Source organism: Mesoplodon densirostris, chromosome 15 (genome assembly GCF_025265405.1).
Source record: "Mesoplodon densirostris isolate mMesDen1 chromosome 15, mMesDen1 primary haplotype, whole genome shotgun sequence".
Classification (NCBI taxonomy): Eukaryota; Metazoa; Chordata; class Mammalia; order Artiodactyla; family Ziphiidae; genus Mesoplodon; species Mesoplodon densirostris.
The window spans coordinates 33,523,810-33,537,395 of NC_082675.1; the positions used below are offsets into that span (position 1 = coordinate 33,523,810).

General features: G+C 53.3%; 1 protein-coding gene across 1 annotated transcript in view; it reads left to right on the forward strand.

Moving 5' to 3' along the window:
* Positions 1 to 10,089, forward strand: part of L3MBTL4 (L3MBTL histone methyl-lysine binding protein 4) — a 400,149-nt gene extending 390,060 nt beyond the window's left edge. The window contains 3 exon segments of the mRNA XM_060118356.1: positions 769 to 912; positions 7,990 to 8,052; positions 9,910 to 10,089. Of these exon segments, the coding sequence (XP_059974339.1) occupies positions 769 to 912; positions 7,990 to 8,052; positions 9,910 to 10,089 (387 nt within the window).
* Positions 10,090 to 13,586: the final 3,497 nt, after the last annotated feature.

Below are 13,586 nucleotides of genomic sequence, written 5' to 3' on the forward strand. Positions count from 1 at the left end.
TAGTTCAGAAAGGCTGGGGAGGAGTGTGGGTGGAAGTGGAGTCTGACTCCTTGGAGACACCGGCCAGTGCCCTTGGAGCCTTAGGACCCTGGCCACTCAGAGCTTTGCTCCCGAGGGAGGGCCCAGTTAGGAGGGCTTGGGTGGGTGGGGTGGGGCACCAAGCTCTCAGCTGCAGCCTCTTCCCCAAGCCCGGCAAGGCCAGCGTGCCCTGCAAGGACCAACAGTAGCAGCTGCCACCTAGGTTCTCCTGGGATCCTGAGCTGAATTCCACATACGGTGTCCCCCAGGAGACCCTTGAAGCCAGATGTGGACCTGGGCCCATTGTGACACAGGCAGCAGCTTCCAGGAGGGAACCGGGCTTCGTGTGCGGGCACATCCCTGGTGGCTGGTGTGCCCGTCCACTTAGAGCCACGTCCAGCGGGGCTCTGGGCCTGCTCTGACTCGGACTCAGGGAGAGAGAGGCCAGTGCAGTGACAGGCCGGCTCCTCGCTGGCATCAGTGGGTCACAGAGATGATTCGATCCTGCTTAGCAAACGGCCACAGTCTCGAGCCTTCATAACTCCTGTTTCTCCTGACTGTGGTTTTGAAATAGAGCAGCGGTGTCGCTGTGCTGGGGAGGGCCTCCTGGGCAGTGATGCCGTCTGTCCGAGGTTCGTCCAGGGTTCCAGGGGGTCTGACTCGGCCCTCGGCGGGGAGGGGCCACCAGGATGCTGCCCACCTCGCCCGCCTGCCTGTCTGGCAGAGCGCTTGGCCGCGCGGACGCCGCAGGCCCTGCACCAGTCGGTCTTCATGTCGTCCTCGTCCGCCCAGCCTCTCCGGGACCTTCCCCTGGGCCGCGAACAGCACCTCAAGCTGCTCCCCGGCGTGGCCGACGTGCAGGCTGGCAAGGTGGCCCGGTGGACGGTGGATGAGGTGAGTGGCTGCCCGGGGCCGGGGTTTCTCTTAGGTGCTGAGTCCAAATTCCAGATCCACGCTTGAGGGAGAAGCAGGCTGACGCTCAGGACGTCCGGGAAGCCCCTTAGTGGGGCCCTGCCCTCCCCAGCCTTCTCCCAGCGCCGGCTCCACTGCCTGCCCCCCGGGGTGGAGTGCTGATTTAGGCCTCCAGCCCCGCATCACAGGTTTGCTCTGAGGAAACACGAACGTGTGGGCCTCCATGCCTGTGTCCTGGCAGCCCCGGGCGATGCCCCCCGCCCCGCATGCTCTGTGCCCAAGGGGCTCTCTCTGCCTGGTGCCCCCGAGGCCCTGGGATCCCATATTCTCACGCCCAGGCAGCACCGTGCTGCCGTGTGTCCATACGCAGCCACGGGGGATCAGGTCAACCTCAGGTTTATTAATAAATTAGGTCACAATGTTGCATAAGATGCCGAACGGAGGGGAAAGTGGATTTGATTGTAATATAAACACACCTTACAATGTTGGTTTTACATAAGAATCGGGTAAGTGCCATTGCTTCCTGTGATGCTGTGGAAATGCTTCATACTTAAAGCAACACACTCTTTGACTGATAGTCCTTTTGATGAAGGTATTGTTCTCACTCATCAGGCCTTAAGTTTTGGGGTCTTTTTTTTAATGAAAGAAAAGCCTGGGTCACTCCTTTGACAAGACAGAGTAGAGCTGCAGTTAAACGAGTCACGGACACTCACTGAGCATGTCCAGCATGGACTCCATCTCGCTCAGAGACTTCCTTTCCAGCCCCAGAAAAGGAGCAGGCGACTAAGGCCCTGCAGGGGTCAGAGGTCCGGGGGGCCTCCCGCCCCCCTCCTCCCAGGCAGTTCGCAGAGTGTGCCTGGTGGGTTCCCCCGACCTGGCACCCTCCGCATGGACGGGGCCCAGCACACCCTCCCCGCCCGCCTGGTCCCTCTCCTTCCAAGGCTCTGTGGGTCCCGCAGGACAGAGAGGTGACAGGACATGCCAGGTGCTGCGGGGTTGTTTGGGGGTAAATGTGACCCTGCTCCCTAGAGAGTATTCATGGTCTGCGCCCGCCCATCTGTGAACTTTTACCAGTTTACAAAGCCGACTGAATTAAAACCTATTGTGTCTGTAATCAAAGCACTGCTGGTTTTGCCCTTGAAATAACAACCCAGGGTTCAAGGGCAGTCTCTCTCTCTTTTGACCTTCAAGCCATTCATCTGAGGTTCTGCACCGTTTAAGTTGGATGACAGTGGCCCCTCTTCCCTCCTCTTCCTGTGCTCCTGGCCCCTGGCGTGTCACTGTCCTGCTCAGACGTCCAGCCCAGCCCCACGTGTGCAGAGCGACTGCATCCCGACGGAGTCCCTTGGGCAGAGCAGGGCGAGCTCTGCACAGCATCCTGGTCCCCAGACGAGCCCGTAGGACCTGCCTGGCTGTCCGCCCACCCCTGACCTTGGGCCCCACGCCCTGCGCCTCCCTAGTCCCCGTGTACTGTTGTCACGTGCACGGTCACTGCCCAGCGCAGGCTCTCCTCCTGCAGGAGCCCTCAGGCTGCTCCCACGTCCCTCGGGGCCCCCGTTTCCTCCGAGAGTCTCCGTGGCTGCACCTCGGCTGCTCACTGCTGACCCTGCACCTCCAGCACGTGAGCGGAGACCTTACTCACTCGGCCTGCGTCCTGAGAGCTTCTCACTGCGCCTGGCACTGAGGAGATCACCCAGTAAGTGTTTGTTGAGTGAACGGCAAGGGCATCTGAGCTGCATTTTGAAACAAGAGTGCAGTAAGTCCAAGCAGAGAAAAGACGGGACGCCATGCGGGGGAGGAAAACTATAGAAGTGGGAGTGAGTGTGACACGTGCAAGGATGACAGACACACGTGTCCCTTACTGACATTAATGATGGTAGTGAACAGTGTTGATGTAATGATAGTGAGGCATGCACGCTTATTTGCCCATTTTACAGACAGGGAAGTGGAGGCACCGGAGACTAAGGAAACCCTTAAGGCCGCACGGTCAGAGCCAGGTCTTGAGCCGACGTCTCACCGCACCCCAAGCACACTGCCCACTGGGGCTTGGGGAAGGCGACCTGCAGCAGGCAGGAGATGGGCCAGGCGCACCAGTCAGGCAATATCAGGTTCTTAGGTTCTAAGGCAGAAAGTCATGTTGTGAAGCTGGTGCTTCAGGGAGATGAAAACAGCACAGGCCAGCAAGGAGGGTGAGAGTAAGAAGGGGCCGGGCTGGGCGCCACTGTCCAGAGCCACCTGGGCTCAGCAGACGAAGCCACAGCACAGGAAATAGAGGAGGCACAAGACGAGGAGGTGAAATGAGCCAGCGTGGTTCCATTTACACTCTCAGCGCTACGCAGTTTGGTACTTAATTAGGATAATGATGTGTGAGAACTACAAGGCCCGCACACTTCATCGGAAAGAATGGAAAAGTAGTGGTGCCGTCAAAGAATGGGACTCTGGGGACAGGATCCAGTTTGGGGGCCAAGGGATAAGAGGATGAATTTATTCTGGGACCTTCTGAGTTAGGGTCCCCTCAGGTTACATGAGACAGGGCTTCACCAGGCACGATCCCCAGAGAGCACGGCCAGGGATGGAGGCCGGTGGGTCCACGGCGGAAGCGGAAGTGCAGGAAGAGGGGCGAGAAGTTGGGGGGAGGCCGAGGAAGAAGAGTGTCAGGTGGAGGCTGGAAGTGAGCGTCCCAGGTCACAGGGTTCCCGGCTAGTGCTGTGGGGTTGGGCTTCAGGGGATTGGGGAAAATTGTGTACAGAATGTGTGTTTTTCCCCATAAGAAGAGGGCCACAGCTTTTATTAACTTCTTGGGGGGTGGGGGGAGCATCACACCAAAGGAGCAGGGATCACACTATTTAGGGAATAAATGGGAAATTCAGGGGTGGGGCCTCTGATCTGACCAGTTTCAAGTCTGACACTGAACAAAGTGAAGTTTGGAGGGTGATTAAAGGGAAGTACCTGGTCCATCGTTAGGATGGGGCGGGTCTCAGAAGGAAGAGACTCACTAGGGGGCGGGGAGGACCGAAGATGGCGCGGAGGATGATCAGGAAGCTGCGATCACAGTTCTGAGTTCTCTGTGATGGGTACACACGGGATCCCAGCCTTTTCCTGCCCAAGGTGACCTTAGACATTTTCTAGATTAAGACGAAAGCAGCCTTCGGAGAGGCTGGCTTCCTGGAGCACTTCGTTGACCGTGGCTGCCCACGGGATGCATCCCAGAGAAAACAGTCTGGGTTAGTCCCTAACACTGATGTACCTCTGTCTTGATAGCTCCCGAATTAGATGCCCTTGAGGACGAGGACCACATCCTAAATTTCTCTCTGTATTCTCACATTCTGTAGCACATTTCCTGGCACAAAAACTGGTCCTTAAGAAGAAAATTTGAGTGGTCAAAGTGTGGGCGTTGTGATGGGTTTGTATTGTTGAAAATAAGGGGGCTCCCTAGGGGGGATCCCAGTGAGTACCAGCCACAGGGGCCACTGTGTCTGCTCCAGATGCTGCACTAAGAGTGGCGAGTCGGGTCGTGAGGGCTTGAGAAGGCAGTTCAGGGCGCGCGGGGCGGGGCTATGCCTTTCTGCTTTGTTCCCACCGGGCAGGAACGGGAGCTCAGGGGCCAGGGACAGGGTGTGTGGAAAATGACTTGTGGGTCCTTGTGCTAAGTGCCATCCAGGGACACTTAAGGCGGGTGAGTGTCTCTGGCAGGAGATGCAGCACAAGGACAGTCCCTCTTAGCCGTCCTGGCTGGGAGGAGACCTCCGCTCCAGAGTTGTGTTACCTGATGGACCTTTGTCACATTGCCTGGAGGCAGGGGCTGGCTTTTAACTCCTTTGCTGTTTCTGTGGTGTTTCTGCCAGAGCAATTTCTTTCAGAGCACCGGCAGGCTGTGAAGTTAGTTTAGTGGTTCTAAAAGGAGAGACAAGACCAGATGCAAGTACATCATTGTAGTAGAGGTTATTGTCTTGTGAAACCTTCGTTAGGAATGCGTGAGTGTGCACACGCTCAAGCTGTGGTCCCTGGGGAGCGTATTTCTTACTCTGTGGTCATGGAAATGTTCTATAGAAGGGTACAAGCATCTAAGAGTAGGGACTAAATTATTTTTATATCTTTTTACATCTTTATAGCAAGTACACCAGAGCAGGTGTATGACAAATGTGCGAGTGAGTGGATGAATTAGGAAACGAATTTTCTGCAGCCCCTCCTGCCAGGCGTCCATGGGCACACGCAGGCCAGATGCAACACGTACACACACTACAGCCGCGGGTGCAACTCGGGGATGCTTGGTGCCCATATGGGTACTTCTATTTCTTACATTCAAAAATGCCTTTTAAAGCAGCACATATAGATCTCCCTGGCCTTATCCAAGGGCTCCCTAAATGTCCATTAGATCTAAAAGATGGTGGTCGCTTTCCAAGCAATCTTTGCCCAGGAGGGAGTGTTTTGAAAAATTCAGGATACTGCTACCTAAGCATAGCAGCCTTATACAATTGGGCCCTGAAAAAGGGCAACTAACAAATTCCACTGATAAGAAATGAGACCCGGGCTGGAAACATGGTCCCCAGTGGACCCGAAGCCAGGACAGTCAGGCACCCGGCGCTGGCTCAGCAAGATGGGAACATCGGCATCGGGAGAGATTTAAGGAAGCAGCAGCTACACTGAAGGAAGCAGGCCTGCTGGGCTGCCCAAGGATGCCAGGAAAAGGAGCTTGCCTGGGAAGGAAGTTGGGTGGAGTAAAGGGCTCAGCTCAGAGCCTGCAGTTTCATTTCTTAGTCTTTCCAAACTGCTGTGTCATCCCTGGAACTAACTTACTCCACGTCCTTCCAAAACAAAACCGGGGTGTCTGCTGTGGACACTGTGCTCCCAAGAACTTGGGGAACCAGGTGTGCTGCCCCCGCCAAGGCCAAGGCCAAGGCCAAGGCCGGCCACCCTGGGCTCCAGCAGGGCCGCCATCACCTGGGGAAAACAGCCAAGTCCGCACAGCTGTCCTGGGTGGAGGCAAAGGACGGGATGGCAGCTTCCTCCCCTGTGGACTCATGGAACCGTGTGAACGGTTCTCCGCATTGACCACGACGTGAAAAAGGAAGCACGTGTTGAGGGGGGGCGTGAGAGGAAACCCTTCCGTTACTGCTCTGCGGTCTAGTGACCTTCACCACTTTACAGCGAGGAAATCTGCAGCAAATGGGCTTTCTACTGAAGCTCAAAATAGCATTTATTCTTGGGGGAAGAAATCCTGACTGGCTGTACTGAATAATGATACCAAATCATGATCCAGGCCAGAAGAGTCTGCCTCAGTAGATTTCATGGAACTTGTTCTTTACTTTGGAAAAAGGCAGGTTGAATAGAATCAGAATCTGTTTCCAAAAAGACAGAGAATTTCAGACATGGTGGTAATAAAACTGTCCGAGGAAGACAGCAAGGACCGTGCGAGGACCTGCCCCACAGCGCAGCCCTGTTTACTCTTTGGTTTAGCACATTATTTATCCCCACTTAAAATCCAATCTACCTCTGACATGGACAGTGATTTCCTGGCTCACAATACTAAGAAGAGGCAACGTGATCCTTTTTTTAAATTTGTATTTGTTTGCCCAGAAAAGGACATTTTAACCTCTGAAAACCATCAGAGCAACACTCAGCCCTGTGTTGAGAACAGAAGTTCCTGGAGCGTGTATTGACGAGAGACTGCCTGTGGGGCGTGTCCCTGGTCCCGGAGGCCGGGCATCCAGGGGCCCTGGTGCTGGCATGGCTTCCCCAGGGGAGCCAGTGATTGAGAGGCACCAGGGTGTGTCTTTAGCTAATTCCTAGAGCCACTTTTCTATGTTCACTTTCCCTACTGTGACCCACGGCCCCCTCCTGTGACAGAGCCATCCCAGAAGAGCCCTCCTTCGGCGCGGTGGCTCCTACCAGGCGGTGTCGCCAGCACCTGGACTCGTTTTTCGTTGTCACAATCGTGCGCGCTGGGGCTGCTCCCGGCACTTAGCGGGGATGTCACCAAACACCCTGCCATTTGCAGGGCAGCCCCACAGCGAAGAAGGATCAGGCCCAGCGTTGGAGTCGCGCTGGGCAGGAAACCTGCCCTTGAGCGTGTTGTCTCCGCCCCCAGCTGTCCCCTGTGACCCCACGTCAGGGTTTCACCTTCAGCACCTCCCGCCCCCAGCTGGGGCCCTGCCCCTGCGGAGCATTCAGCCCTCAGAGCGTCCGGCGGAGGGGCCGCTGCAGCCTGCCCCCCGGCGGCGCCTGGATGGCCTCCCAGGCCTCCCCTGCCTCGTGTGTTTGTGTGTGCGTGTGTGTGTGTGTGTGTCTGTGTCTTTGTGTGTGCGCGCGCGCGCTGGGGCGGTGGTGGGGGAGGGCCTTGGCCCTGAGTGCGCATTAGAACCAACCCGGGAATCGAATCCGTGCCCAGCCCTCCGCCGGATCCAGCTTGACTGTTTCAGAGTCTCTGCAGCGTAAGCTTGGCCTGAGATCGTGTTTAAAGCTCTCCAGGTGGCTCCAGTGCATGTCCAGGGTGGAGAAGGGCTGCCCCGGGGCACTCACTGGCCACGTGTGGCCTTGAGGAAGTTATTAAACCTCTTTGGGCTTCAGCTTCCTCATCATTTTTGTGGGAATTCCCTCCGCAGGGAGGTCCGAGTCCCCATTGTTGGCCAGACGCTGGGGGAGGCCCTGGAGGCTCGGGTATGGGAGACGGGACGGCCCAGGTCTGGAAAGGCAGACGGTGCCTGTCATCACTGCTGTGCACAGGCCACTGCCGCCTGCCCTCCCTGACCCCCAGGCTGGACAGGAGGGTCAGACGATGGAAGGTTCCAGGATGCCAGGGCTCCACACAGATGGAGGCTGTCATTGGCACCATGGTGGCTGTAACCCTATGTAGGTCAGCCTGACAATGAGGCCAGAAAAGATAGTAGGAGCTGGTCTCACTTCCGAGCTGGCGAGTGCTACTGGGGCTTCATAGCTACTGTTTAAATCCCAAGTGTCTGAGGGATTCAAAGTGTATTTTACTCAAATGTTGAATGACTACAACCCAAGGTATTATTTCCGGTGCACGTTCTGAATCAGGCTTTTCATCTCGCGCTGTAGGTGGCTGAGTTCGTACGGTCTCTGCTGGGCTGCGAAGAGCATGCCAAGTGCTTCAAGAAAGAGGTAGGAAATGGAAAAATTACATATGTTTCTCTACAACTAGGCCCGGAAGTGCTTTGTTTCCATTTACTTAAGTGTAAATAAGGGCAGTTTGGGGGAGGCAAGAGAAAGAGATCCAGGCAGGAGGGGGCCCAGCGGGGCAGCCTCTGTCTGGGTCGCTGATGTGAGCTGTGCATTGTCGCTGGAGTCTGCAGCCTCCTCTCTGCAGCCGCTTGTGAAAGGGACTCTTGGGAGACGTCACTCGGTTAATACCTGCATTGTGACTGCAGCCACACTGGGGCAGAGGGGACCTGCCACGGGCCTGCACCCAGGAAAAGGGGGGCTTGTCTGCTCCCAAGTGGAATTAGGACCGTCCTGCCTGTCCTTGCCCTGCCCCTACTCAGGGGGACCCGGAGAAACCACACAATCCTTGAAATTGTTGGTTTCCTCATCTGCCTCCGGGGTTGCTGGTGGGATCAGCACAGAGAAGGGTTAGTGAAGCTCCGTAAACGCTTACTGTTCGCATGGTAACCATCACTGCTTCACTCTTAGGACTACCGGCCACTTGGCCCGCGAGTCTTGCCTGAAGTTCTGAGGGTTGGGGTATGGCCGTAGGGTGGTGCTCTCCACCGCTGTGGGAATGTGCACGTTACCCCATGGGAAGGGGATTCCGCTCTCTAGATGGACGATTCTTCATTAGACAATATATTAGACATGGAACCTTTTGAAACTCTCCACGCCCCACGTGGGGTCCCCAGGGAGCCCTCCTTCCTCAGGGAGACACTAACACCATGGTTTGTATCGTCAACTGAAAAGGGTTAGAGCCACAGGGCTGGGTTCATGGAAGGGTGTCACCCCAGCAAACTTCATTCTGTCCTCTTGGTTCTGGAGCCTGGACTCCTTCTGAGCCCATCTGTGAAAACGGGCAGCGTGACTGGGGGACAGGCCACAGTCGCCGGGACTCAAACTCTGAGACCACCCTGGGGCTTCTAGAAACCGGAAAAACGGCCTGCAAGGTGGCACTGGCCATCACGTGACCTCAGGAAAGCCATGACATTTCAGACCACAGTATGTGTTAAAAGTTAATAAATAAAGCCTGCATTTTGAATGTACTTCTGCTTATAAGGGTGTTTGTCGCAGGAGTCATTTTAAATACAGGAGGGTTAAAAGGAGAAAACAAAAACCAAACCAAACCACTGGCCGAAACCCCTTCACATTTGGTATAAAGACTTCAAGTATTTTAACTCTGTGTATGTTTACAGCGATCGTGCACATTTAATTTTACAAATTAAAACAGATCTTTCTGTATCATCAGATCACGTTTCGTTGCGTGACAATCCATGAAAAACCTCCCAAATCATTAACTGTTTCATTGTAACATGAATTTTGGTGACTGCCTGGTCCCTCATCCTAGGTGACCCTGTCATTTATTTCCTTCTGCTGTTTCTGGAGTGCCCAGTTGTTTGCAGTGTTGCACTGTTATAAATAACACCATCGCGCCCTCTTGTTCATTGTTCTCATGGGAAACATTCCTGGAGATTTCACTTGGTAGATGAAAGTGGGTTATTGTTAAGGCCCTTGATACAAATTCAGTCCAAAATTTTAAAAATGTAACAATAGAAATTCAGCCTAGGGACAGTTGATGTACACTGAATTCACATTTCATAGAATGAACTCCTCTTTAATTTAACTTAGCTTCAGCATTCTGGGGAAAACAGAATCTGACGGTGGTTGGACTAAGATGCCGTCGTGGTCTGTGGTCCCCAAGCTCTGGTAGGCCACCGCTACCCCGTCACACAGCTCAGCACCCAGGGGCCCCTGGAGGGCAACCAGACTTGAACAGCAGGATATGTTTATTTGTGCTGATTTATTGATCTACAGCAGATTGATGGCAAAGCCTTCCTCCTCCTGACACAGAAGGACATTGTCCAGGTGATGAAGATCAAACTGGGCCCAGCCCTGAAGACTTACAGCTCCATCCTCACGTTCAGAAGCTTCCAGGACCTCGCCAGGGAAGGTGCTGTCTCGGGCCAGGAAGGCACGGGGAAACTCTGCACCTGATGGGCTGCGGCCACCACGCCTTGTTCTCTCAGCGGGAGCATCAGCCACATGAACTTGATTTCGGTGTGCCCGTGGTCATGTCCAGGTTTGATCTGGACCTTGTAAAGTGGCTGCGGTTTTTATGTTTGGAGGGTGTGATGGCTGGTCCAGCACCAGTGACACACAGGCCCAGGCACATGCAGGCTTCTGACCGCCCTCATCTCGGCTCTGACGTGCTGCAGCGACCAGACCAGAGAAGCCCACACACGCGCACCTCTATCCTTCTCCCTCGCCCCGGAGGAGGCCACTTCCCATTTACAAGGATGCAACTCTCCAGTGGTAGAGTGTCAGGAAAACGGTTTTCACACACACATTGTTCTGTTTTCACCAGAACGGCTTCTGAGCTGGGCTGCGATTTGCCCTCCGGGTGCAGTGAGTCTAAGAGATAGGCCTGGTGCTTTAAACAGACTTCTGTGAGATTTGTGTACTTTACTCAGGAAAGCGTGGATCGTTAAAAAAAATTAATAATAAGCACATGTTTTCATGATCTATTAATTCTCCTTTGTGTTCCACAAACCATTTCTCAGTTGTGCTGCCAGGGTCTCCCGAGTGTGCCCAGCCAGCCGGGCACCTGGCAGAAGCTGGCAGGACTCTCCTGAGGACCCTCCACCTGCAGTGTCCCCGCAGGGACCCGTGTCCTCACACAGACACACACCTCCCTCCCCGCCACCGCCACTTCTTCACAGCTTCCGCTCTGAGGGTCACCTCAGGGGGGCTGACTTGTCCTGCGGGCTGTCTGCGTGTGTGCCACGAGCCGTGTTACATGGGGGCCCTGGGTACATCTTTACAGAGACACTCCATTAAAGGGAAGATTTATAAAGTGGGGAGCTGTATGTCTATGATATGTTCAAACAATTCTTATTTGTTATCAGCCCTTATTTGTTTTGTGTAAGTGACTACATTTGAAGCTGAAGTTACGTGGAGTCAGCCTCACAGTATGGGAGCTCCATCTTTTTGGTTGGTTTTTTTGGGGGGCAGGGGTTGTATTTTTTTTTTTTTTGCAGGTGGGAGAGAAAAGAAATACATAAAATGAGTCAGACCTGCAGTACCTACTTGCTTCAGTTAAGAATCTTGGGGTTTAAAAAAAAAAAAAAAAAAAAAGGGCTTCCCTGGTGGCGCAGTTGTTGAGAGTCCGCCTTCCGATGCAGGGGACACGGGTTCGTGCCCCGGTCCGGGAGGATCCCACATGCCGCGGAGCGGCTGGGCCCGTGAGCCATGGCCGCTGAGCCTGCGCGTCTGGAGCCTGTGCTCCGCAACGGGAGAGGCCACAACAGTGAGAGGCCCGCGTACCGAGAAAAAAAAAAAAAAGAATCTTGCGGTTTAAGAAAGTTGCTTGGAGAGTGTATCAAACTTCAAGTCACCGAAGGAAAAAAAATTCTTCTCTAAGAAGTGTACTTATATTTCATTCTTTAGATCCTCACCTTAACTAAATGGAATTTTAATGTATTATTGGTTCATGTGCATTTTTCTTTCTGTAATGTTTTATTTGTTGTTTGGGTTTTGTTTTGTTTTTTTGACTGCCACGTACAATTAAAATTCCTGCTTCTGCTATGTTAAAATTTTAATATATTTTAAATGATAATAAACAGATAAAATAAGACCTCCACCTCACTGCTTTTATGAATATGTTGTAATAGCCTGGAGGCTGTCTTCCCAGCTGGGAAGGAACAGAGGCAGTGGCCCTGCACCCATCGGCTGGTAGAGAAATCGGCCGCTTCTGAACACTTCTGGAGTATGTTTTCTCAGGGAAGTAAATTTAGGTGTTAATGATTTGAGTGTTTAAGTCTGAGTTTTTTTTAAAATTAAACAGAACCTCAAAATTGCTCATTTATGTAGGCTCCATGGAAGACATGAGATTTGTGGTTTGTATATTTAATACATGTCATTTTAAGAGAAGGATCTAGAACAGGACAGATAATTCCAAGCCAGATTAGGGTTGAACTGTTGTGTCCCTAGAAGACGGTATGATCGGACAGAAAGAGCTTGATCCAGAAGTGTAGCCGCCTGCTGCAGCACACTTTGTCATCCAAGTGCCTCGACCTTGACATTCAAATGGCCCCACCAATGTGAACAGTACCTTCGCCAGGAGGCTAGAATCCTCTGACTCTTTGTCAGCTTCTGGGCTGTAATTCTTCTTCTACCAACACGGCATCACTGGACATGGACATGGGCAGCGAGGTGTGCAGTCGGCACCCAGCACTGGGGCTTTCACGCACCCCCCTTCCCCTCAAGCACAGCTCTGTTCTCTCTCTCTTGTCTCACACACACATAGTCTGGGCTGGACCAAGACTGAACCCCCTCCTCGTCTCCACACTCACCCCTCTTTTGGGCCTCCCCTTTTGCATCTGCTGACCCCTCTGCTGAGGTGTCCCCTCCCCCGTCCTCCAGAGGCTTCCTTACCGCCTTAGCTCCTGGGTTCCCGCAGCAGCCGTGCCTCCCATCCTATGCTCCTCAGTCTTTATTGTTATTACTTGCTTGTCTCTCCCCACTAGTCTAGGGTCTGTGAGGACCAAGACCGTGGCCTCTTCCTCTTCACTTCTTCCTGGCATCTGGCATAGTATTTGGCACGTAATGGGCACACAGCAAGTCATTTTTTGCATCAATGAACGAAGCAAACGAATCAAACTCAAATCTAGATTCCAGCTCTGTGACTTCCTAAATAGTTGTAACGTCTCCATAAAATGAGAAAATAACACCTACCCCCGAGGGGTTTTTTAATTTGATTTTGAGGAGGTGTGCATGTGTGACTGCAACTGACACAACACACAAATAAGGTGCCTGACTCCTAACAGTAGCCACTAAATAGGGGTCAGGAAAGTAACAGCAACAGCGATCCATTTTTTAAAATAATCTTGTAGGAATCTCCCGCGTACATATTCAAATTTGCATCAAGCCTGACCCCGAGGGGCCCACTCTTCTTAGTGTGGCTACGTGTTAGGGGCCCAGGAGCACGTGGGGCGGGCCCTGGGATGCTCCTGAGGGCCCTTGATCGGCTTGGACTCCAGGCTACCACACCCAGAAGCAGCGCCAGCCAGCTCCCTCCCCTCTTCCCATGCCCTCCAGAAAGGCTTGGGTCATTAGGAGTTGGTGTCCTTCACTCTGCCAAGAGGGCCCCAGACACACTCAGCAGTCAGGAAGCATCCAGAAATGCCCGGATGGTGTGAAGGCCTCCACTGCCCCGGGTACCAGCCTCAGCCCTTACTCCCCATTTCTTTGCCTGAGTCCCACCCGGAACATGAGTGAGTCAGGGACAAAGGGGGGAAAATGCCATCAGGGCATCAAGAAATACAACTTCTAGGATATTAGAAAGAGTTCCCCCAAAGGACCATTCATACAACACATCATGATGCTGGAAATTAGATCATTAGCAAGAATCCTAAGGGAGCTAGGACTTGTGTGACTATAGACTTTAAACGCCTGTAATTTCAGGTAATTTTTGCAAAAATAGATTTCTGTCA